The sequence below is a fragment of the Heliangelus exortis genome, chromosome 1 (assembly GCF_036169615.1).
Source record: "Heliangelus exortis chromosome 1, bHelExo1.hap1, whole genome shotgun sequence".
NCBI lineage: Eukaryota > Metazoa > Chordata > Aves > Apodiformes > Trochilidae > Heliangelus > Heliangelus exortis.
In genome coordinates, this window is record NC_092422.1 from 191,229,972 (window position 1) to 191,252,258 (window position 22,287).

The 22,287-nt window shown below is 38.4% G+C and overlaps 1 protein-coding gene and 1 long non-coding RNA gene across 4 annotated transcripts in view; one reads left to right on the top strand and one right to left on the bottom strand.

The window, feature by feature from the left end:
- Positions 1-458: 458 nt before the first annotated feature.
- On the bottom strand, positions 459-3,638 carry LOC139791647 (uncharacterized). The gene is made up of 3 exons (XR_011723978.1): positions 3,540-3,638; positions 3,248-3,321; positions 459-544 (listed from the first exon to the last, which is right to left on the bottom strand). It is a non-coding gene; the product is annotated as an uncharacterized lncRNA (long non-coding RNA).
- Positions 3,639-3,845: 207 nt separating this feature from the next.
- Positions 3,846-22,287, top strand: part of UPF2 (UPF2 regulator of nonsense mediated mRNA decay) — a 63,381-nt gene continuing 44,939 nt past the window's right edge. The window contains exons 1-7 of one of the 3 annotated variants that reach the window (XM_071734146.1): positions 3,945-4,027; positions 5,659-5,725; positions 9,509-9,888; positions 10,585-11,364; positions 16,488-16,648; positions 17,621-17,818; positions 19,671-19,820. In XM_071734146.1, coding sequence (XP_071590247.1) covers positions 9,527-9,888; positions 10,585-11,364; positions 16,488-16,648; positions 17,621-17,818; positions 19,671-19,820 — 1,651 coding nt within the window. In that variant the 5' untranslated portion in view covers positions 3,945-4,027; positions 5,659-5,725; positions 9,509-9,526. Of the gene's footprint in view, positions 4,028-5,658; positions 5,726-9,508; positions 9,889-10,584; positions 11,365-16,487; positions 16,649-17,620; positions 17,819-19,670; positions 19,821-22,287 lie in introns of all 3 variants that reach the window. The other 2 variants (XM_071734147.1, XM_071734148.1) reach the window with 2 other exon arrangements.

Genomic DNA, 22,287 nt, shown 5'->3' on the forward strand with positions numbered 1-22,287 from the left:
CCCAGTGACAGGACCAGAGGCAATGGGCACAAACTGAAACACTGGGTGCTGTCTGAACATCAGGAGACACCTTATTACTGTGAGGGTAACCACCAGGTGCTTCTACAGATACCCAGAGAGGTTGTGGAGTCTCCATCCTTAGAGATACTCAAAAGCTGTCTGGACACATGACTCTAGGTAGCCCTGGGTCAAATAGGGAGGGCCAAATGACCTCAAAAGGTCCCTTCCAGTATCAACCATGCTGTGATTCTGTAAACTTTGAATGTAGGCATGAGAGTTAAGAGGGGTACTGGCAAATCACCTTCCCACAGGCTTGGTTGTGTCCATGAATCTACTTGGTAGACTGCCTTCACAACAGGGAAATCAAAGAGGATTTTGTCCTTCAAATCAAACAAAGGCAATGTGCTTTTGGAGCAGGTGGAACTGAATTTTGCAACAGAATCAGTTATGACACCACTGTTGACAAGGGATTTTATGATATTCACAGTTCTTGGAGAGGGGCCACTTGTGTTCCTTGAGGCTGTGTGGTTGGATTTATGCAGATCTATAATAGGAGAAAAAAATAAAAGTGAATGACCTTTAAAGCTGCAAAGAAAGAAAAAGGATACAGCTATAGGAGGACACGACGCAGCCAAAAGTAAAGCACAGCAGAAACGTGGCTTTGAATATTTATTTTTTTCAAAGTATAATAGAACAAAGAACCTTAAAAATAACATTGCAACAGCACCTAATTCTGAGTTCACAGTAAAGAGGCATAAAAGGTTGATCTAGTTAAATATTTCTATTCTGTGCTTGGGTAAAAAGACAAATTTTGCAGTCAGATTGTATGATGATGCAATACTATTCCACTGTTCTTAAGCAAACATCAGTCAAGTAGCAGATATCAATGCTTTTTATATCAAATGTCAGTATTTTTATATCAGATATCAAATGGTTTTGCTTTACAGCAGACAGAGACCTAGTGGAATATTTCAAAATCAACACTGATAGGAGGAATAGGTTTGAACATTAAAAATCATCTGAAGTTAGAAAGGACAAAATGAGGTGGTTCTGTCACACCATGTGGATCTCAGAGAAGGAATAGAATATTTGTATATGTGGGTTCAGTTGCTGCTTTAATCAAGCCAAAGCGTGGATTTATGGACCATACACCTCATCAAGGCAAATTGCTTGGTTTTGTTTTTCCTGTGATTCAAAATTCAGTTACTGAAGATTTAAAGTGTTTTGCAGACTTTTGCCAGCATAAGCACCTTGCACAGGACATGATTACACCTGGCAAAAGCCTTGTTGTAACTATATCTAGGTCAGTAAAAGGTTTTGTTGACTTTGATTCATAACTAAATGTGAGGAAGTGGTACCTGGGCCAGCAGGAACAATGCTGCTAAGGGCACATACTCTGGGCCTGATTGTTCTGGCAAAGACAGAGTCTGTTCTAGAGAAGACTCCTGCATGAGGCTGATTCAGTAATCTTTAATGTTTTGGCTGAAAAAACTAGAAATCCTTCAAAATCAAGGTTTTATGTACTAAATAGTATGGAACTGACTACCTAGCAGAGCTGAACTTGCAATATTTTAATAAAAAATCCTCATCAACTGGGGTAATTTCTGAAGGGATTATAGTCCTTCCCACTTAAGTAGTTGTATCAACCCACAAAACCTTCTCACAAGTTTGTGATGAAGTTTGTCAGCTGGAGGTCTGTGGTGGAGAGGTTATCTTGGATCTGAGTGTCTGAATGGACTGGTCATAGGAAAGTGGGATTATTTAAACAGGGTGAGACACAAGCTTGTGTATCTTGCAAAAGTACATGCACTAAAATGTTGCTCCTTTCCAGGAAATGGTGACTATAAATAATCTAAAAATTGAAAAATTGTGGAGATAAAACAGATGGGTCTGAAAAAACGATGTGAATATCAGCTCACTCAATGAAAAAAGATAATTTTCTGGATTTGGCTACATGGAAATACTGAGTCCACCTACAGATTCTACATTAGTATTTGGCACAACTGTGATTTTTCTGAATATTGTGTGTATGTTGGGCCACTAATTGAGGAAACATTGAAAAAGCTGGGAATAAAAATTTCAGGAATTCAAAACACTGAAAGACATGCTTTACATCTGAGACTCTGGAAACAAAATCTACCTGGTGTTCTTTTTGGTAACTTAGTAAGAAAACTTGACAAGTAGGTACACAAATGAAACAAGTATTTTAGAAGGAAAAGCCTTCTGAGCTATCAGACAAAGGTAAAACAAGTTTTACTTGCATGGTCTCTACATAAAACAGTTCCAATGCAGTTGTAGCTCTGTAGGAGTGTGGTGTAAATACAGGAGGTTTTGTTTCCTTTCAAAATTATACTGATAGTCCATATATAACCCAAAAAAACCCCACAACCCACCACCATTTCTTGACATAATGCCCCTAAAAATGATACTTTAGCCTAATATAACACTGAGTTCACCTTTACAAACCAGTCTAAAAAAAGTGTCATTTGGTGGCATCCACTGATGGTACAGGAGTGGTGCCTTGGAAAAGAAAGCACCAACACTAACAGGAGTTACTTTTCCCATTTAACCCCTTTTTTTCCTGCATTTAGCACATGGATCTTCTCTACTCTAGTAAATCAGTTTCATCAACCTGGTAAATCAAGAAATTTTGGCAAGTAAGAGACCTGTGTGTAGCAGGGACACTTGAATGCTTTGTGTAAATAACAATTGTGACTTGGCCCTTTCAAATTTTTCCAGAAAGAGATTTTTAGATGTGTCTGCAAAATCAGCAATGAAGTTAAAAAAAAACCAGGGAGCTCTTTCCTTAAAGAAAAAGCAAAAAAAACACAACTAAACCTGTCTAGTCCTTTGCCAGTTGGCAGAAGATACCTAAAGCTCTGCATCAGTAACCAGAGCCTCAGATTTGAGCTCATCCTTGCCTTGGAATAAAAGGTGGCTTTAACAGCTGAATAATCTCATTATACACATCAAGGCCTGTGCCTGCTGCCATGGCCAAATATTTGTGTGTGCTCGTTGTTAAGTTTAGAGGGGTGTGAGCTTTCCCATAAGCGAGAAAAATCTGTCAGAATCCCGAGTCTAAATGTAAAATAAACACCAAGAATCAAACCCTGAAATTCTGGATTGTACCATTTTTTTCCAGCTTGGGTGACTTTAGGATTGACCAACAGCCCACACCATGCCCAGACGTGCAGTTTGTGAGCATTTAAAAAAGAAAATAAATAAAGTTTTGTGTAGCCGAATCTACCTTTGTAAAACACCTTCGGTTGTCCAGCCCGAAGGAACCTGACAGGAGGGTTAAGTGGAGCTGCCAGGTTCAGGCTGCAAACCGAACAGAAAACACCCACGAAATCATCAATTACGTAAGAATTTGATGTTACGCCCGTTATTCCCGGGGTTTTACCACAGTGACAGCTCGGGCACCGCCGTGCCCGCTCCCCTCAGAAAGGCCGCCCCGGGCATGACGACCAGGGTGACGTCACCCCTCACGACCAAAAATACATCGCGGGAGTGACGTCACGCTCGGCGACAAAACGAACCGGGCGCTGAGGCCCCCAAGGAAGCGCCGGTCAGGGCCCGTTCTTCCTCCCCTCCCTCCCGCTCTGAGCGACGGCGCTACCGGACACCACCCCCCCCTCTCCTTTCCCTCCGCCACTTCCGCCTCCGCAGCCTCCCGGTAACTCGAGCAGGGCCGCCCGCCGTCAGGACCCCGCCCGGGGCTGCCTGAACGGATGCCTGACCTTTGCCTCTAAGAAAAAACCACTCGCCCAACCGTCCGGAACGGCGGCGACGAGGCGTTTAGGCGGAATCGCCTTTTTTTCACGCTTGGGCATCGCAGGGCGGGCGTCCCGGGCTCTTTCAGGCTCTTTCGGGGCGGTGCTGCGGGTCAGGCAAGGCAGCGGAAGCCCCGCCAGGGAGCGCGGCGGGCGTCGTGAGGGGAGAGGAGCGAGGGGGCCTCGCGGGGCCGCGGCGGGCGGAGGAGGCGGCGGTGGCCGGGAGGCAGCGCCCATGTCTGCACCGGGCGGAGGTAGCGGGGCTGAGGCGGGGGGCGGCGGGGGCACCGGCCGTTTGGGGGGAGGGCCGGGGCACTGGGCGCCCCGGAGGGTGGGGCGGCACCGTGGTGTGTCGGGAAAAAGGGCCTGTGGGAGGCGGGGGCCGTGAGGCGGCGCGGGGGAGGGGGTTCCTCGGGGTTGAGGTGTCCCGGGGTAGAGGGGGGTGAGGAGGAGGAGGAAGAGGAGGAAGGGCTGAGGTGAGGTGGCTGCAGGGCAGGGGCAGGCAGGGGGCTGGTGGCCGCGTTTCTCGGGACTGGGGGGCGAGCGGGGAAGGCAGAGCCCCAGGAGGTGTTTGGGCTGTCGGGGAGCCTGACGAGGTGGAGTGAGGGGTGTGTAGGGGTGTCCTGGAAGAAGCGAGGAGCGCTGTTAGCTAAGAAGTTTTTTTCACTCCGCGTGTGTTCAGCGACTTAGTCCGCAGGCCTGTGTTTCCCGGTGAAAAGCGTGTTCCTGCGGATCTGACAGCAGATCGGTTCCTACAAGACTGAAGGAAGCGAAAGTAAAACTGCCCGGCTGGGCAGGCAGGATGCATTCCCTGCCACTGGGGACAGGGGGGCTCCTTTGCCTCCTCTGTCATTGCCTGACTTGCTCTCTGTCTCACTTTTCAAGACTATTGGTTTATTTTCTTCTGATTGACCACAGTTTTGTTCTTATGTTCCTTCCCTTCCTTTAAGAGAAACTGTAATTACGTTTCAGTTCTTGAAGCTTAATTTTCTGAGACGAGGAAGTTTCTTACTGAGGTTTTTCAGCCATTCAGAAGTGGGATATCTTGCTTGTGTTTTTAATCTCTTATCTCTTTTGTAGTAGAGTAGCATATGCCTAAAGGAATCCTTATGTCATCAATTTAGTTCCCAGTAGCAGTAGAATGTGAAAGATCTCAATATTCTTAGTTTAATAAAACCATGTTTGTTTTCTGTGTACTTGTATTTGCAAGGATTGAGATTCTGGTTCATGGCACTGCTGTCTGTGCCAATCAGCTGGTTTTAGTGATCTGAGAGGATTCAAGCATATTGGACCAAGTTGTTGATTTTTATCCTTTTATTTTGAGTAGTGACTAGATTAATGGTGCTGAATGCCTTTTATGAATTTGTTTGTTTCCTTGAGAGTAAGTACAGAGATGCTTTGTCTTAAGTGTTGCCTGTGTATTTCAGGATCTTTGTTTTTAAGTTTACAAGCCTAGAGTTTAACCAACCCAAATCCCATAAGTTTTTTAAATTCTGAGGTTGGTATGAAAAAAACAGAAATTCAGATACAACAAAAAATGTTTTGACAGAGATTGAGTTAAGGTAGGTAGGTCAAGTAGTGAAAAATTAACAGACATAGTTTCTTTTGGCAGAATAGCATCTGTAAGTGATGACACCGAGAATACAGAGTGCTAAAGAATCTAAATGTCACTACAGAAGTAGGCTGCTAAGAGTCCAAAGTATGTGGAACATATGTCTTGTATCTATTTCTTTGTCCTTTCTAATTTTCAGTTGTAATCACCATTTCTTATTTATTGGCTCATAAGGTTCATGCTGTTACTATGCCTTTTCATCAGGACATTATGTAAACATCAGATACCAAATAGAAGTTCTCTTAATGATTAAGTTTTCTCTTAATGGTGCAGATTAAGGGAATTGCAAGGAAACAAGCTCCATATCTTCATCCTTATTTCCTATGGATGTTAGACTCAGGTGAGCCTCCTCCTGCCTCTTGGTTTCCATTTTTCTCTGCTTCCCACAACTTTTAAACCTTTCAGCCAGTTTCAGTCAAATTAGGGCAGAAGTATAAACTTTCTAGAGGAAGTATAAACTTTCTAGAGATCTGGTGACAACTGGCAGCTGAGGAGAAGTAACAAGGTCTAAATGAAGATTCTTGCTGAGGGAAGGGCTCTTGCACGGGCTCAGAGCTGAGGTCTGTCCGTGCTGTTGGCTGACACTTGGGTGCTGACCCTCTGGGTGTAGCTTGGAGGCAGCACCCGCAGTGCCTCCCTCCGGCCATCGGGGAGGCGTCAATGAGCTGGCAGTGTGAAGAGTTTGTCAGATAAGGAGCTGTCTCTGGAGCAGGTAGTCAGAAGTCTTCTATTCTGTGATACAGGGCAGAAATCTGCTAGAAACTACATTGTCGGGATGGGGGTTTCTCACCACTCTTCATGGGGAAAAAGGAGATAATACTGCCTTGTGGCTGCAATTACAATGTACCCGATTATGCTCCATCCTTTTTTTTTTTTTTTTTTTTTTTTTTTAATCCCATCTTCCCTATTTTGTCAGATAATCTCTTTAAAACAGAATTCTGAGTTCCTAAAATTAGTGAGAGTTTGAGTAGAGCAGTGATCTTGGTTAGCAACCCTATTGTTACAAGTTACATGTGCAGCTGGATGTTTTGTTTGTGGATTGTGGTTTGTTTTTTTTTTTTCCCCAATTGGAATTGAATTACCCTACTAACAACAGGTGGGGGAAAAAGATAAAAGCTGGAGTACTGGAACTGCAGTGTATTTTTCCAGCCTTTCTTTAATCAAACAACCCTTTTTTCCTGATGTTTTAATTTTAAACGTAGCTCCTAATTTATTAGCTTTCAGGTTCTTTATTTTGATGTCTGTGTTACTCTCTTATTTTCTTACTATTTGGTGAAAAACATTTTAATACAATTACTGGAGAATCTTCTGCAGTGTTAAAATGCATCTAATTTTACTGAGTAATGTATTATGGTGATGTTCAAATGCCAGAAGCTTCTTTTTCAGACCCCTTTTGTTAAAAATGGTAGGAGAAAGAATTTAGCTGTCACAAACTAAACAGATTTCCAATGTGGATTTGTAGTGAGAAAAGATTAATAAACTTACTGTTGAATTTGAAACAAAACACATGGAGTACTTTTGTCTGCCAGGTGGATCTGTGAGAAACAGGCCCTGTTTAACTAGACTGCAGAGATGGGAAAAATAGTTCAGGCCTTTAATATGCAGATATTTGGGGGGTTTCTTGGGATTATTGTTGGTTTTGTTTTGGGTTTTTTTTTTGTTTTGGGTTGGGGTTTTTTTTTGGGTTAAGTTCTGACTTAATACAACACTGTTTTGAGGTGATGTAGGTTACTGTTTCTGAAATCCAGGTGGTTCTGAGATACTGAGCTGTGAAGCCTTTTAGTTGTAGACATGCATTAGGGAGCCAAATTTGCTGGTACTTGTTCAAGTGATGCTGATTTGATGGGTCTCACTCTCTAAATCAGTGTCAGAAACATTTCTTCATTGGTGCCATTCCAATTGGCCAAGTCCTGAGCAGGTTTTCCATTCACAAGTTGCCTCTGCCTATATCTGAATATACTGTGAGTTTTTGCAAATGTTTTTTTCCTTCAGAGGATCTGGACAAGCATCTTAAGAATGATAATGTATATATAACATTAATAGCATTCCATGTGGAATAGTCAGTATACAATTCTGCCATGTTATGGTTTGGGGATGGTGAAGGAGATGTGGGATACTTGGTGGGAAGCAGCTTTTTTTTTTACTTATAACTGTCTTCTGAAGTTTTGAAAAATAATAGAAACTCTACACTAGATTGGAATACAAGGGTTTCATTATGCACTTTTGTTGAGTAGATGCAGGAAATATTTGAGTCTAGCATTTTTTCATCATCAGTTCTGAGTAAAATGTTAGAAAGGGAAAAGTAGAGGTGGCATTTGGGAATCAAACCAGTGTTACTGATAAAAAGTGAGTGATAGTTCTTTAGGAGGTTTTACATGCAAACATATCCCACCAGTCCTGCCTATACCTGCATTTAACCTGAAGCCTGTAAATATATGAAAATTGTTTTTTGTTTTAAGAGAATTTTTTGTTTTGAGAAAATAAATTTATTTGGTCTGAGGCAAATAAGGCTGAGGTGGTTCCAGTTGCCTCTTTCAGTGCTGTCTGGCCCTGTCTGATCTTGTACATGAGTTGGCAGAATGCCACTGCAATGAGACCAGCTGAATTCTAGACTGAAGTTAATCCAGGTTGGGGAAGGTGAGTCTTCCCCTCTCTTTGATACTTCCAAGACCACATCTAAACATCACATCCAGTTGTGTAGACTCTTCAAGAAAGGCATCGACAAGCTGGAGCAAATCCACAGGAGGGCAATTAAGATCATTAGGAGGCTGGAGGACAGGCTGGCTGAAGTGAGCCAGGGGGAACTGGGGGAGAACTTCATCTGGGAGAAGGGGAAGTCTTATTATTGTCTGCAGCAACCTAATGGGAGAGTGTAGAGAAGATGGAACTGAGTTGGTCTTAAAGCTGTTCAGGGACAGATTGAGAAGAAATGGACAGAAGCTGAGGCACAGTGGATTCCTGGATTATTGTAGGAGAAGCTTTGCTACAGTGGGAATATTCACATGCTGGAACAGTGGCCTGGAGAGGACCACTGCATCCCAGTCCTTGGACTAGCCAAGCACCTGATCTGATTTGACCTGCTTTGAACAAGGAAGAACTATGTGACCTTCAGAGTTTCCTTATGACCTGAATTATTCTGTGCTTATATCCTTTTTTTTTTGTTGTTGTTGTTTTGTTTTGTTCAGTATTTGTTACCTTAAGGATACTTGTCCAAATGAAACTAAAGCTTAGATGGCTAGAACCCCCGAAGTTGCTAAAGCTCCTACAAGTCCCCAGAAAACCATTAACTTTGTAGATAAGATAAAAGTTAAAGCCTTTGGTAACTCTTGATAATTGTAGTTGGTCTGCAATTGCTGCCATTTGCTCTGTTGGCAGGGAAGTCTGTGCATGCATCTTAGCCAGCACAGCACACTCTTCCAGCTGGTACTTGTGCCATATGGAAGTGTGCTTGTTATGACTGGGGAAATCTTGGGAGGAGTAAGGAAAGGTGAAAACAAGATAATGCCTTTTTACAATGAGGACACTCAGGCATTGGAGCAGGTTGGCCAGAGAGGTTGTGCAGTCTCTTTTCTTGGCAGTTTTCAAGACTGGAGCCTGGAGCACTTTTGTCTGACCTCACAGTTTGTCCTGTTTGCTCAGGAAGTTGAACCACTTGATGTTCTGTCTAATCTTCATTATCCTATGCTCCTGAGTAGAGGTAGTGGAAGGTGGAGTATTCTTAGGAGAAGGGTCAGTGAGTTGCAGGTCCTTGCTCATGAATCAGATATTTTTATTAATTTTTGGAGTTGCAGATACTTTGTTTTCATTATTCTTAATTTTTTTAGATGGACTTCTGCTTACGTTTCCATATCTTGTATTCATCAGGTTGCATAAACCTCAAATGTTTTTACTGTATAATTCATGCTAAAGACAACTTTGCTGTGTAACATTATAACAAAATGCTAAGTAGTTACCTGCTGCTATGTCCCTTATGTAGTTCAAGAACTTTAACTTGTGTTTTGCTCTGATGAATTTGTGAGTTACCTTATTCAGTTAAGAATTAAGTGAGTATGGGTGGGCTGTGAAAGTGACTTTAATATATCAACAAGAAGTTAAAAGTGCTTATTTTCTTGTGATTCTGCAGGTTTGCCTGGGTAACACAATGCCAGCTGAGCGCAAAAAGTCAGCAAATATGGAAGAAAAAGAATCTCTGTTAAATAATAAAGAAAAAGAATTTCCTGAAAGGCGACCAGTGAGCACCAGGGAGAAGCCAAAAGAAGATGTCAAGGTTGGCATGAAAAGAGAGACTTTAAAGGTTCCTGAAGATAAAAAGAAAAAACTGGAGGAGGATAAAAGAAAGAAGGAAGACAAAGAGCGGAAGAAAAAAGAAGAGGATAAAGTAAAGGCAGAAGAAGAACAGAAGAAGAAAGAAGAAGAAGAAAAAAAGAAACTGGAAGAGGAGGAGAAAAAGAAACTAGAGGAGGAAGAGAAAAAGAAACAAGAAGAAGCAGCTGCTCAACTGAAGTAAGTTGTCCTTTAATGGTTTAATTGAGCCACATGCTGTAGTCCTGCTGTATGCATTGTGGTCAGAACTATAAAAAATTACCTGTTTGAATTATTTACTATGGGTTGTATGTTCTGTTATAAATTCTACATGGGTAGCTGACTGTGCTTTGACTTCTACATAGTTGTGAGTTTTCAGCTCTGTCCTCTGTTAGTTGTGTCTGTAGTACTGGTTTTTGGTATGTGATGACCATGTAATGCACACTTGCTGGGACAAGTGTATTTCACCTTTTTAAAAAATTTCTGTCAGATTTCAGTAGTCTGGGAATATTTCCCTTAGCTGTAACCCATTGAAAGGCTGTTCTTTTCCTTAAAAGGTTCATCTCAGTCTGGAGTAAATGGATCTTTATGTGCATATTTTCTAAGTCTTTGGTTTAATATGTGCTACTTAGAAATATTTCAGAAATATCATTTTGTATGAATTAGTACTTGCCTTTGCAGCAAAAAAAAAATTAAACAGAGTAGTTTATGAAGCAGATGCTTTAGCTTTCTAGGACTAACTTATTAAATAGTTAAAAATACAGTATTAAGGGGTAGTTGTGTTTAGAACTGCTTGAGGGTTTAGAGTTGCTTGAGTCAACTGTGACTTCTTGCCTTTGAACTGTTAATGTGAAAGTAAGGTCCTTAAAGAAAATTACTGATTTTCATTTCTCTTAGGGAAAAAGAGGAAGCACATCAGCTCCATCAGGAGGCCTGGGAGCGCCACCAGGCAAGAAAAGAGCTCAGGAGCAAAAACCAGAACGCACCAGACAATCGCCCTGAGGAAAACTTCTTCAGCAGGCTAGATTCCAGTCTGAAGAAGAACACAGCTTTTGTTAAGAAGCTAAAAACCATTACAGAGCAACAAAGGGACTCCCTGTCCCATGACTTTAATAGCCTGAATTTAAGCAAATACATTGCAGAGGCAGTAGCTTCTATTGTGGAAGCCAAACTGAAAATATCGGACGTGAACTGCGCTGTGCATTTGTGCTCCCTCTTTCACCAGCGCTACGCTGATTTTGCTCCCTCGTTACTTCAGGCTTGGAAAAAACATTTTGAAGCAAGGAAAGAGGAGAAGACTCCCAACATCACCAAGTTAAGAACGGATTTGCGTTTCATTGCGGAATTGACAATAGTTGGGATATTCACTGACAAGGAAGGTCTGTCTTTAATCTATGAGCAGCTTAAAAATATTATTAACGCTGATCGAGAATCCCATACTCATGTTTCTGTGGTTATCAGCTTTTGTCGGCACTGTGGAGATGACATTGCTGGTTTGGTGCCAAGGAAAGTAAAAACTGTTGCAGAGAAGTTTAACTTGAGCTTTCCTCCTAGTGAGATAATTAGCCCAGAGAAACAACAGCCCTTCCAGAATTTGTTGAAGGAGTACTTTACGTCTTTGACCAAACACCTGAAAAGGGACCACAGGGAGCTACAAAATATTGAAAGACAAAACAGGTGACATTTAAATGTTGCTTTTTATTTGTGGAGAAAAAAATAGTTTGTTTATGAAATGCCTAAATATGTTACGGTATTTGTATACTAAGTGTTGGTGTGTAGAAGATAAGTATATATCTAAGATACTGCAATATATCTAAGATACTTAGAAATTTGCTCTGAATACTTAAAAAACAAAACCTAAACAGATTCTTTGAAATGGAGGCTGACCTTTGGATTTTAATCCCTTCACTCTTGTAGTTTGGTTCTGTCCCCTTAGCATCTTGAGAGTAATGCTTTTTTCCCAGCTGGCACCATCCTTTTCCAGTTGGCACAATCTGATTTCTCCGTTTCCACTCACACCCATATAATGGAGCATATGCCTGAATGACTTTGGCTTGTTTACATTTTTTTAGTGTACCAGTATGGGGGGAAATTTTTATCCCTTACACTTTAATATGGATGAATTTTATGTATTGAAGTGTTTGTGCGTACAGGCAGTTTGATTCAAATACTCTTTAAGTGTCTATGTGAAATACTAATATTGAAGAGTATGAATATGCACATCTTTAAGATAGGAATAATTTAATTTCTGCCATGACCACATTGTTTAATAATTATTTGCTTTTCTTTAGAGCAGCTTGAATTGTCATTGTTTGAGCCAGCCTAAACTCAGCTGCTGGTATTTAAATGTGGTCCTTCTTTAGTCATTTTGGAAGCATTCCAGGCAGATAGAAACGAGCATGTTACTATGTGTAAACAGAGGATTCAGCTAAAACGCTCACCATCCATCCAGGGCCAAATGTATGCTTGGAGTACATGAAAATTTGATGTTCCCAAACCAAGGCTTTGAATTTCAATCCATTGTCTTCTGGGTATTGTGCTGCAGTCCTTCTCAGTCAGCTAAGTGGTGTATTTCACAGGACCTTAAACTGACTTTTGAGATATCATAATTTGTACAAGTACCTTACTACTTTACTGAGTGTTATTTACTCAGTTGTTGTTTTTTTGGAAGCAAATGTAAGATTTCTGGGCACATTGGTTCTGTCTGAGATTCAATTAACAAGTGCTGAAATGTGTATTTCCTGTATGACAGGAAATAAAAGTGGAAAAAATGCCAAGAGATATGAAGAATATTAAGAAACTATGATAAAGAACAAATATTAGCATTCTGGAAGAGGGAAAAATACATTAATCTTTACTTGCACAACTGGATAAAAGTTACTGGATAGAGCCCTGAGCAGCCTGGTCCAATCTCATCATTGAGCCTGCTTTGAGTGGCTCAGACCAGACACCTCATTATCTGAATTATCCCTCTGAACTTGGGTGCAAAGCTTTATTTTGGGGAAGGAATGTGAACAAGTATAGTCTGTCACTGGATGAAGATAATTTTATCATTGATCTCTGTCTGAACTTTTAGATGTTTATTTTAGCTGCTTAATAAAAGCTGGGAAATAAGTTTTGTGGAAGATGTAAGACATCAAAAAACTTTATTGCCTAATTTTATTTGCTTACAACATGTCTGTAACAAGAGAGACGCTTGGCGTTTGCATACTGAGGTTGTGCAAGGCATGAGGTCAAAGACAGAAACTTGCCTGGTAAGAAGTCTGTGAATACTATAGAAATTGTAAACTGTGGATTTCTAATAAGTGATTGTGGTGATGTGTTGTTGTTAGTTTTTTGGTTTTTTTTTGTTTATGTGTGTGTGGGGTTTTTTTAAAAATATATTTGAATTTAATTTTTGTTTGTTTGGGCTTATGTTTGGTGTTTTTTTTTTTAAAGATGACTAAGTAATCCTGTTGCAAAAAGTGATCTTCTGTGTATTTGAAACCTAATCCATTTGGCTGATAGCAGCAGCTTTTATTCTCAGTGTTACTCCAGAACTAGGAAAGTGAACAGGCAGCAAACTGTTCCCTCTTGTGCATCAACAGTGTCAAATCTTCAGGTTATGATACAAAGACCTGTTGAATGTATCTGTGTCAGAAGAGTGACTGTGAAATAACTCAGGCTGTACAGACTGGTTGAGTTAATTGAAAATTAATATGCTGAACTTAGCAGTGCTTTAGTATTGTGTTACCTTCTGAATAATTAAAAACAATTAAAGCATTATTAGATATAAAGGTTTATGCATGTGGGTAATTAGGAAAACTACCTTGAATTCCTCTTTAACAGTAGAACCCCATGGTCGTTTGGTTACACAGCTAATAGCAAATCAGAGTCAGGCTGTGTCATTGGGAGGGAGCAACTTGATTTCCAAATTCTGGTGTGTGTTTTTCAAAAGTGAGTGTTGGATATGAAAGAAAATGATTTTGTCTAAATTAAGGGTGTTTTAAGATCTGACGAGGTGTTTTGGCACTTTGCAGCATTCTGAAGACATCAAGATAAGTGCTGTATGCTTTATTTCTAATTGTATTGAAAAATTGTGTTTTTTAAAGATTGCTTAGTATGCTTTAGCTTGGATTTGTTAACACTTATCTTTTGGGACTGAAACTCCTGTACTATTTTTACAGCACTTTGCCTTTTTGATTTTTAATAATAGCACAGAGCTTCAGTGCTGGTGTTTATGAGGTAGCTGGTATATTTTAAACTGAAAATCTGTACCTAATGGATAGCTGTCTCTGTGGAAGGGCTATTAATTGGCACTTATCATGCTTCCTCAATCTAAATTGAACTACTCTCCTTTAGAAATCAGTGGTTATTTAGTTTGTTAATTTTTCTTGCTCTACTTTGCAGGAGCAGATAACACATGTTACTTGGGTGTGGTTTTGTAAGAGAGTCAATAAATAAAACTTTTTCTAGCCTTACTGCAACTTGCCCCCTAGCAAGACATCTACACAAAATTTTGATTCTGAGCAGATAATAGGGGATTTTATGTCTCACCTGTGAATATGCTAGGTATAAAGATGACTTTTGTTTTATAATTAACTGGGAACTGAAAAAAGTCAGCACTTGTGTCCCTAAACTTAAATTGCTTAAAGTGTTTTAGAATTCTTTATGCTATAAAATGTTTGGGTCTTTTGGCAAGCATATGATTGTATATTTACTGCTTAAAAGCCTAATGATGCAGCCTGCTTCAGGACTTCTGGCATTCACACCTCATTTCAGACTTTATCTTCTGATGCTTTCATCTTGGTCAGGATGCATTGCCAGGGGTACTGGCTGGTTAGTCCAATGTTACTTGCATTATTCAAGCTACTGTAGAACAAATCAGACTTGCAGGCTCATTCTGTCATCTTGCAATTAGAAGTCCATGTTTAATCTGAGCCCAGTTGTGTCTTTGCTGTAGTAGCCTCCTCAAACAGCTCAGCCAGCCTGAAGGGTCCCTTATTGTTGGAAAACTGACTTGTTCCTCAGCCATATAGGAGACATTCATCCAGAGTGGATCATGCCACAGGTGGGAAAATGTGGTTCTCAGGAACTCAAGTTGGGAACAAACTAGAACATTGATAATTCTTAGTTAGCTCCAAAATCAAGGACTGACCATCATTCATCAGTCTTTTGTGGCAAGCTTTGTACTAGCAAGCTTGCCTTGTTCTGTATGTTTGGTTCAAAGTACTGAAAGTTCTTGATTTTTTAAATTTTTTTTTTATAATCCAAGCTGCTTTATGTTTTGAGCTTCTGTAGGGACTCGAGGAGGTTTCTGTTATTTATATTCCTTTTTGGAATTTGACTTAAGTAATAGTGTAACACCCTGTTAGAGTCAAGAAGTGTAATTTTTGGTTGCTTCTAATAAATAAAATGGACGGTAACTTGCTGTCAAAATTGCTTAAGTCCAAGAGTTTTCAAAGGATTTTAATTTTTTTTTTTTTTACCTTTTTTGTGTTAAAATTGAATGAGCAAATATGTTAGGAATTGAGAAAATACAAGAGCTTGTATGTGAAAGAAAAGCTGAGTGTTACTTTCAAAATTTGGTGTTAATATTATAAAATGTTACAGGTTTTCTAAAATAATAGTTTTAGCTTTCTTAAGTTTCTTAAAGTATGTATTTAAAATTAATCAGAGCACCCAAGTGGAACAGTGAGTAGAAGGGAATCTTCTGAAAATGGAACAGAGATTTGTCTTTCTGAAATGAATGATACATCTGTAACTTGTACTCCTAGGATTTTCTGTATGATTTGATGAGGTGATCACAATCTAAATAATTTTGTCTTTCAGGAAGCATACAAGTACTTTGTATTTAATTATTAAGTCCTATTTGTTTTAGCCCATGGTAAATTGCAGGTTTCTGAAGGAAAGATTTAGTCTTTTCAAACATCATGCAGAGTTTTATGTGACTTTATGTTTTTATGTAGATCATGAAGGACTGGCAAAGTGGAAAAGTGTGTAACAAGTAATGTTTTTGAACTGTGGTATCTACTAAAAAAATGAATTAATCTGTTTTTAAGCTGGTTTGTGGTGTTAAGCAATAACTGATAAATTGTTAGGTCTTAATTGTAGTTAGATTGCTAAGAAAATCGAGTTGTGCAGCTGTACATGTAGTTCTGAAACTGCTTTAGTGTGCACTTTTAAGCAGTGATTTTGTTGCTTGAAATGCAAGTTGCTTTTGACAGTGGAGTTAATTTTTTTAAGAGAGTTTAAAATGCGTATTAATATTTTCACAAAAAACCCCTCAAGAGTGGTGAAATAAATGCAGCTGCTCTTACTTTGGACTGATAAACTCAAAATAACTCAGTTTGATGGAAAATTATGGGGATGGTCTTAATGAGCAAATTTTTTTGAGCCTCCAGGCAATGATTGCCCATTTAGTTATTTGAACAACATAGAAATGTGTTATTACAGATGCAAAGCAGCTTTTATCCAGCTTTCATATAAGTTTAATGTTTTAATTTACTACAAAAACCTTTACTACAAAAACTACTGCAGGATAATGATGAAAAAAAAAATAGCCTTTTTCTTTGATCATTGAAGTTAGAGTTTCTGTGGCTGCCCTACTCTCAATGACATAGAACTTGGTAATTCAGTATGGTTGCTTAGAAAAAGGAAAGCATAATTTAAATTTTGGCTATTGTGGTCTAAGCTGGAATTACCATATTTCCCTCAAGGAGGGAAATTTAGCTTTGCTCAGAGACACGGGTAGTGGTTCAGTGTAGCTCAAATATATTTTGATTAAAAAAATCATCTTATTGTAATTTTGATTTTTGTAGGCGCATTCTTCACTCTAAAGGAGAACTGAGTGAGGATCGACACAAGCAGTATGAGGAGTTTTCTATGTCCTATCAGAAGCTGTTGGCAAATTCTCAGTCTCTAGCTGATCTTCTGGATGAAAATATGCCTGATCTTCCCAAAGAGAAACCAACACCTGAGGGTAGGCCATCTTCTAAAGCAAGTAAACAGGAGGCTGGATTTATCTTGGATGTGATGGGAAAGCAAAACAAACCCTCTTACTAATGTGTTCTTTCCATTGGTTTCTTTTTATTTAGGCTTTTTCCTTTAAGAATAACAATGAATTAAAAATACATGTGTCTTTATGAAAGTAATTAAACCTAACATATAACTATAACTAACATATAACATAAAACTACAACTATAACTAACATGTAACTATAGCTATTGTATGTTGTGTAGTTATGGTAACTTAAGTAATATCTCTTTAGATTTGTTTCAGGTAGTACAGGAATAAATGGAAAACTAAAATATTTTTTACCTAATCCAAATGATATAATGCATTTTAAAAAATATTTAAAGAACTCATTTCAAAAATGGGTTTGAATGATATAAACAGGGATCATATTGTTAAGCTAAATAAGTCACTAGGTGGCTCTCCTGAGAAGTACATTGTTTAACTGGTGAACATATTCAATGCCCTATTGAATCTCAGATTTTAGATTTAGAAAGGGTCTTGAAATCATGAATGTACCTCGTGTCTGGAGGAATTCTGTGTTCTATATATCAAATGCCTCTACCTTTAATTATTCTTTTTAATCTTCTGTTCTTGGACTACAATGAGGTAAAAATTAGTCATACTCAAAGCAATTACTTTTTATGCTAATGTGGTTAAAGGCTGTTGTAGCCTTCCTTCCTAATAACACATAATGTGTTTCTTGATTTCACTTTTACTCCAATACTGTCTGTTTTTTATCAATGTCCAATTTACAATTTGAAGATAACTTACTGATACATAAAATATTAAGATTTGTTTGTTAAAAGCACTTAAACAATACATTGCAATACAGCAACAGTAATAAATAGACTCACATGTTTCTAAAAGTATTTTCTTAATATGTAGAGGTACCTGTGAAATTTGTGTAAATAACTCATGGTTTCGCTGTTTTTGCAGAACATGGACCTGGTATTGATATTTTCACACCAGGAAAGCCTGGAGAATATGACCTGGAAGGGGGTATCTGGGAAGATGAAGATGCTAGAAACTTCTATGAGAATCTCATCGACTTAAAGGCTTTTGTGCCAGCAATTTTGTTTAAAGATAATGAAAAATGTTCCCAGAACAAGGAATCTGGCAAAGATGAATCAAGAGGTAGAATGCCTAGATGAGTATTTTTTAAGATATCTTGTTCAACAGAAATGCAAATTTGAAGGAAATCTTGATTCTCTGATGAATTAATTTGTGTCGATCAGGAAGGAACACCAGTTCAGATTGATTTGTAGGGATTAAGTTATATGGGATAGGAATTATATCTGAATATGCTATTTAAGGAAAGGAAAAAAAGTGAATGTATTTTAATATTGATAGAATTTAAAATTTAATATAATTGGAGTTTCACCAATTTGAGTAAATGTTAATTTTCTGTGAGAAATATAGACATTTATCTTCTTTCAAATATGTTAGTGCATATTCCTTTTTTTTTTTTTTTTTTTTTTTTTTTTCAACTAAACTGTTTATGGTAACCAACTGTCTCAGTATAGAATCCCAGTATATTAGAAGTTCTGGATGGTTCCTCACTTCTGATGGTTCATCCCTTGACTAGGTTCAGCATCAGGCATTGTTAGACTTTAGTTATAATGGAGGAGAAAATGACATTCACCATCACTAGTTCAAGGTATAACAGAACATGCATGTTTGGTTAAGAGCAGTATTTTGGCCACATGTTTTTTTAATATGCACACAGTAGGTCAGTGTTTGGTATTAATGGAATTTCAACTCTATAGCTCAAAGACCTGCTTCTGATTTCTAATTCTGAATTTCCCTGTGAGGATAATAAGGTGTTGGGACAGCTTGCCAAGGGAGACTGGAATCTATCTTAAAATATTTTTGGGACAATTGGAAAAGGTCCTTGGGAAATTTTGTCTGAACAAATTGCTCGTCCACTGGGATCAGATGGTTGAACTAGAGACCTCACCAGGGTCCATTCCAGACAAAGTTATTCTGCAAATCTAAACAGGTTGCTCACTCTGTGAGTCTACAATTTCCATATGATGCTTACCCTGCTCAGTTGCCACGTTTTTGTTTAAAAAATTTAATAAGGTTATTTGCCTTGAATTTCTTTTAATGGAGCATAGTTTGGAAATGAGGCCTAAAAGCATAATAAATTGCTGTAGGTGGTATCTTGGAAAAATTATTTATGCCAGACCAATGTTGTTCAGGTAAAATAAAAACTGTTGTTCAAGAAAACTATAAGCTGTTCCTGTCTGAAACTTCACCTGGGGATTTGTAGATTACTTCTTTTCAAGAAAAGATGATTTCTATTTAGCCTTCTACATAGCATATTATTTCTCTAGTGTTTTCCTCCTGTTCTGCTTCTTGCTTTTTTTCTTGTTCTGTGTAAAAAATGTCCTCTTTAGTGAGCTCTGCCAATTTTGTTATCAGTTGAGCTATAAAGAATATGCAGTAGAAGTATTAAATTAGAATTTGTACCTTTGTATTTGGCTCTTTAAATAGCATTTGTGATACCCATTTACTGGAGTTTTGGAGGCTACTGTTTTGTATCTGAATTTCCCAGTATGCTAATTGGTGGGTGCTGGGTTTTTTTTTAACTTCCCATATGATGGCCCTGGCAATCCATATAAAGCACTTCTGAGTTAAAGTGCAGCATTTCTAAGTATCTTCTTCTGTTTCAATCTATGTATGTCATTCAGTGAAGATGTACCAGGTATAATTCAGAACAAACCAAAGCACCAAAAACTTAATAATCCTTAACAGGCCTCAGTGTTTGTGGTTTTAAGGCGTATGGGTGAAGCTGTATGAAGGATGTCAAACCATGGAGACCTAACAGATGAGACAGGATGGTCTCAAAGTAGATACTCTTTGCCCCCTTTCAATAAGACTGGGACACTAGAGCAACATAGGTTTAGCAATAGGAACCTTCCTGTATTCTAACCATGATTGTCTGTATTTAATCATTTAATATTTCTACTGAACTTTTAAACAGATTCAAAAGATGCCAAAGATAATAAGGAAGCACCTGGGAGTGAGGACTTGGAGTTGGAGCTGGAGAACCTGGATATTAATGATGATCCCCTGGAGTTAGACTGTGGAGATGAGGCAGAAGATCTTACAAAAAAACTTCTTGATGAACAAGGTAAAAAAGGTTCAGGAGTTCTTTGTTTTGTGATCGTTTTGGGGCATTTTTTTGCGTTTGATGGGTTTTTAGTGCATAAATAAGGAGTAACTTAAGGTAGAACTATTTTTTATTTATGAAACTCCAAAAGCTAGACACTGTTATGATTCTGGTAAAGTTTTTTGTAACAATACATTCAGATATCAGAGAAAAATACTATATGGAAGTTTATGTAGCAAGAGTTACTAAATACCATCATAAAGATTTTAAAAATAATGAAATATGAAGGCAGCTGTCTGAAACATGTAAGAGAATTTGTGGACTTCAGTGCATAAATGATTTTCTCATTAAATGTGCTTAGGGTGCTAATAAAATATTTTCTGTTCTGCCTTTCTTCCATGTAAATTATTAAAGATTTTTCTTTTGATGATACAGCTTTTCATAGCAGAATTTTTAAAATTTTAACCTCTAAGTATGTGTAAGGGCCACAAATGGCATCTGTGAAAATCTAGCTGTGTTTTATTAGGGATATCTGCAACAAAATGTTTCTTAAAGGTTTCTCTTACGAATTACAGGTTTGTCTTTCAGTGGTACTGTGTAGTGGGAAAAGCAGCACCAGGTGTTAAGAAACAAAGTCAGAGTTGAGCAAATAAGGTGTTTCCTCTGAACCCAGTTTGTAAAACAAATTGGTTTTGGTGCTTTGGATTTTCAAGGATTAATACAGATTCTTCTGTTTCTGAAGCAGTAAACTTCTGTCTGTGGCTAGAATGGGTGGGAGGGATGGAAAACCCACATCTTGACTCCAGGGGCTGGACATTTTGTGGCTCAAAAGTGAAAATCCTACCTGATCCAGTGAATTTATAATTTAATCCTCCTCTTTCTTGAAACTGCATTGGACTTGAAAAGCTAAGAAGTTAAAGGCAAAGCTTGAAGCTGTGGGGTTCATGTCAAAACAAAGTTCAGGCTCTGGCAGAGATGCTGTATCGGTGTTCAAAGCCCTGTTCATCAACCAAGCTGATGCAGGTGTCTGTAGGTTTGGGCATTGGGAAGCTTGAACAGCTCCTCAGGGTGCTGGTCTCTCAGCTGACAGTAAGGGATGGATTAGGGCATGCAGGTCTTCAAATTGGATGACTCTGCTGTGCCTAAAAAGTTAGCTGAGCTGAAATTACTCATGGGACTATGCTGGTCTGTGACACCTCACAGATTTAGGGAAATGAGATGGCTTAAGAGTGAGACTGTTTTAGACTCCTTCTGAAAGGAAAACTGTCAGGATAATTCCATGTAATATTTCTTCAGGTTTTTCCTTTCTTGACTCAGACACGTTGGAAAAAGCCATACCCTCTTAGGAATATTTTTTCCCTTTCATTTATATTCTTCTCTGAGCAGTCATCAGCTCATTAAGCTGGTTAAGGTGTTAAGTTTTAATTGCAGGATGGTCACTTTCAGTGCTCCTCCAGTCAGATCTCAGATAAAACCATGAAGAGTTTGATTCCAGCTGTCTCTAAGGGAGGCACATACAGATGTTCTCGTGGTGTCAAAATGAAAAAGAGTTTATTCTGCATTGGTCAGAGCCAGTAGATAGGCCAAAAATACTTTTGTCAGTAGGCATCTAAAGGAATGTGGGTATTTCCTTTCTTTTTTTATGAGATTCTTTACTTGATAGGAGGATGGTGATTATTTCATAAATGGAGACAAAGCCAGATAACATGAGTGAGTTCCTGTAGTAGTGGAAAGGAATAATAGGAGATGAGATCAGAAATAGAAGGTGCAGTGTCTGTATAGTTCTAGCTCTCTGGGAGGCAATGCTAGTTTGAGTGTGTGTGGTAGCACAGAAGGGATTGATGATCATGCTTTTGATTGTAAAAGTATGCTTTGTCATAATATAAAATATTATATCAAAATGCAAATAAACATATTTTATAAAATATAAAAAAACAAGCTATGTATGTTTTATCATAAATTTAATCATAAATACTAGTTTCTGGTTTTAAACTAGCTATTGACTGAGCGTTAAACATACTCCCATCTGAAAGGCTGATCTAAATGTGTCAGAATGGGGTTTAATTTTTGTATTAAACAGTCAACTAATAAGGAAAGCTTTTTGTACTCTCTGCCTTGTGAAGGCAATGTAATTTGGCTGACAACACAGGCTTTTTGTTAGTGAAGAGTTACTGCTTCCCAACTGTCTTTGCTCATTAGTTTATTTTTTTGTGCAACATGTAGAAACTTAGTGTCTTTGTAAATTCTATACCTTGATCAAATTTCTTTGATACTGATAAGTAGTTTTCATTTTAATGTACATCATTAATTTATAATATGTTTGCAAAATCCTTGTGCTGCTAGAAAACGAGGCTATAAATTAACACCAGGTGTTAAAATACTTCAAACATGTAGAGAAACACAATGATTTTGGGGTTTTTTGAGGGGGCTGTGTGTGTAATTCTGAACACACCAGATATGCAGAATCAATGAAATTCTGAATTTAGAT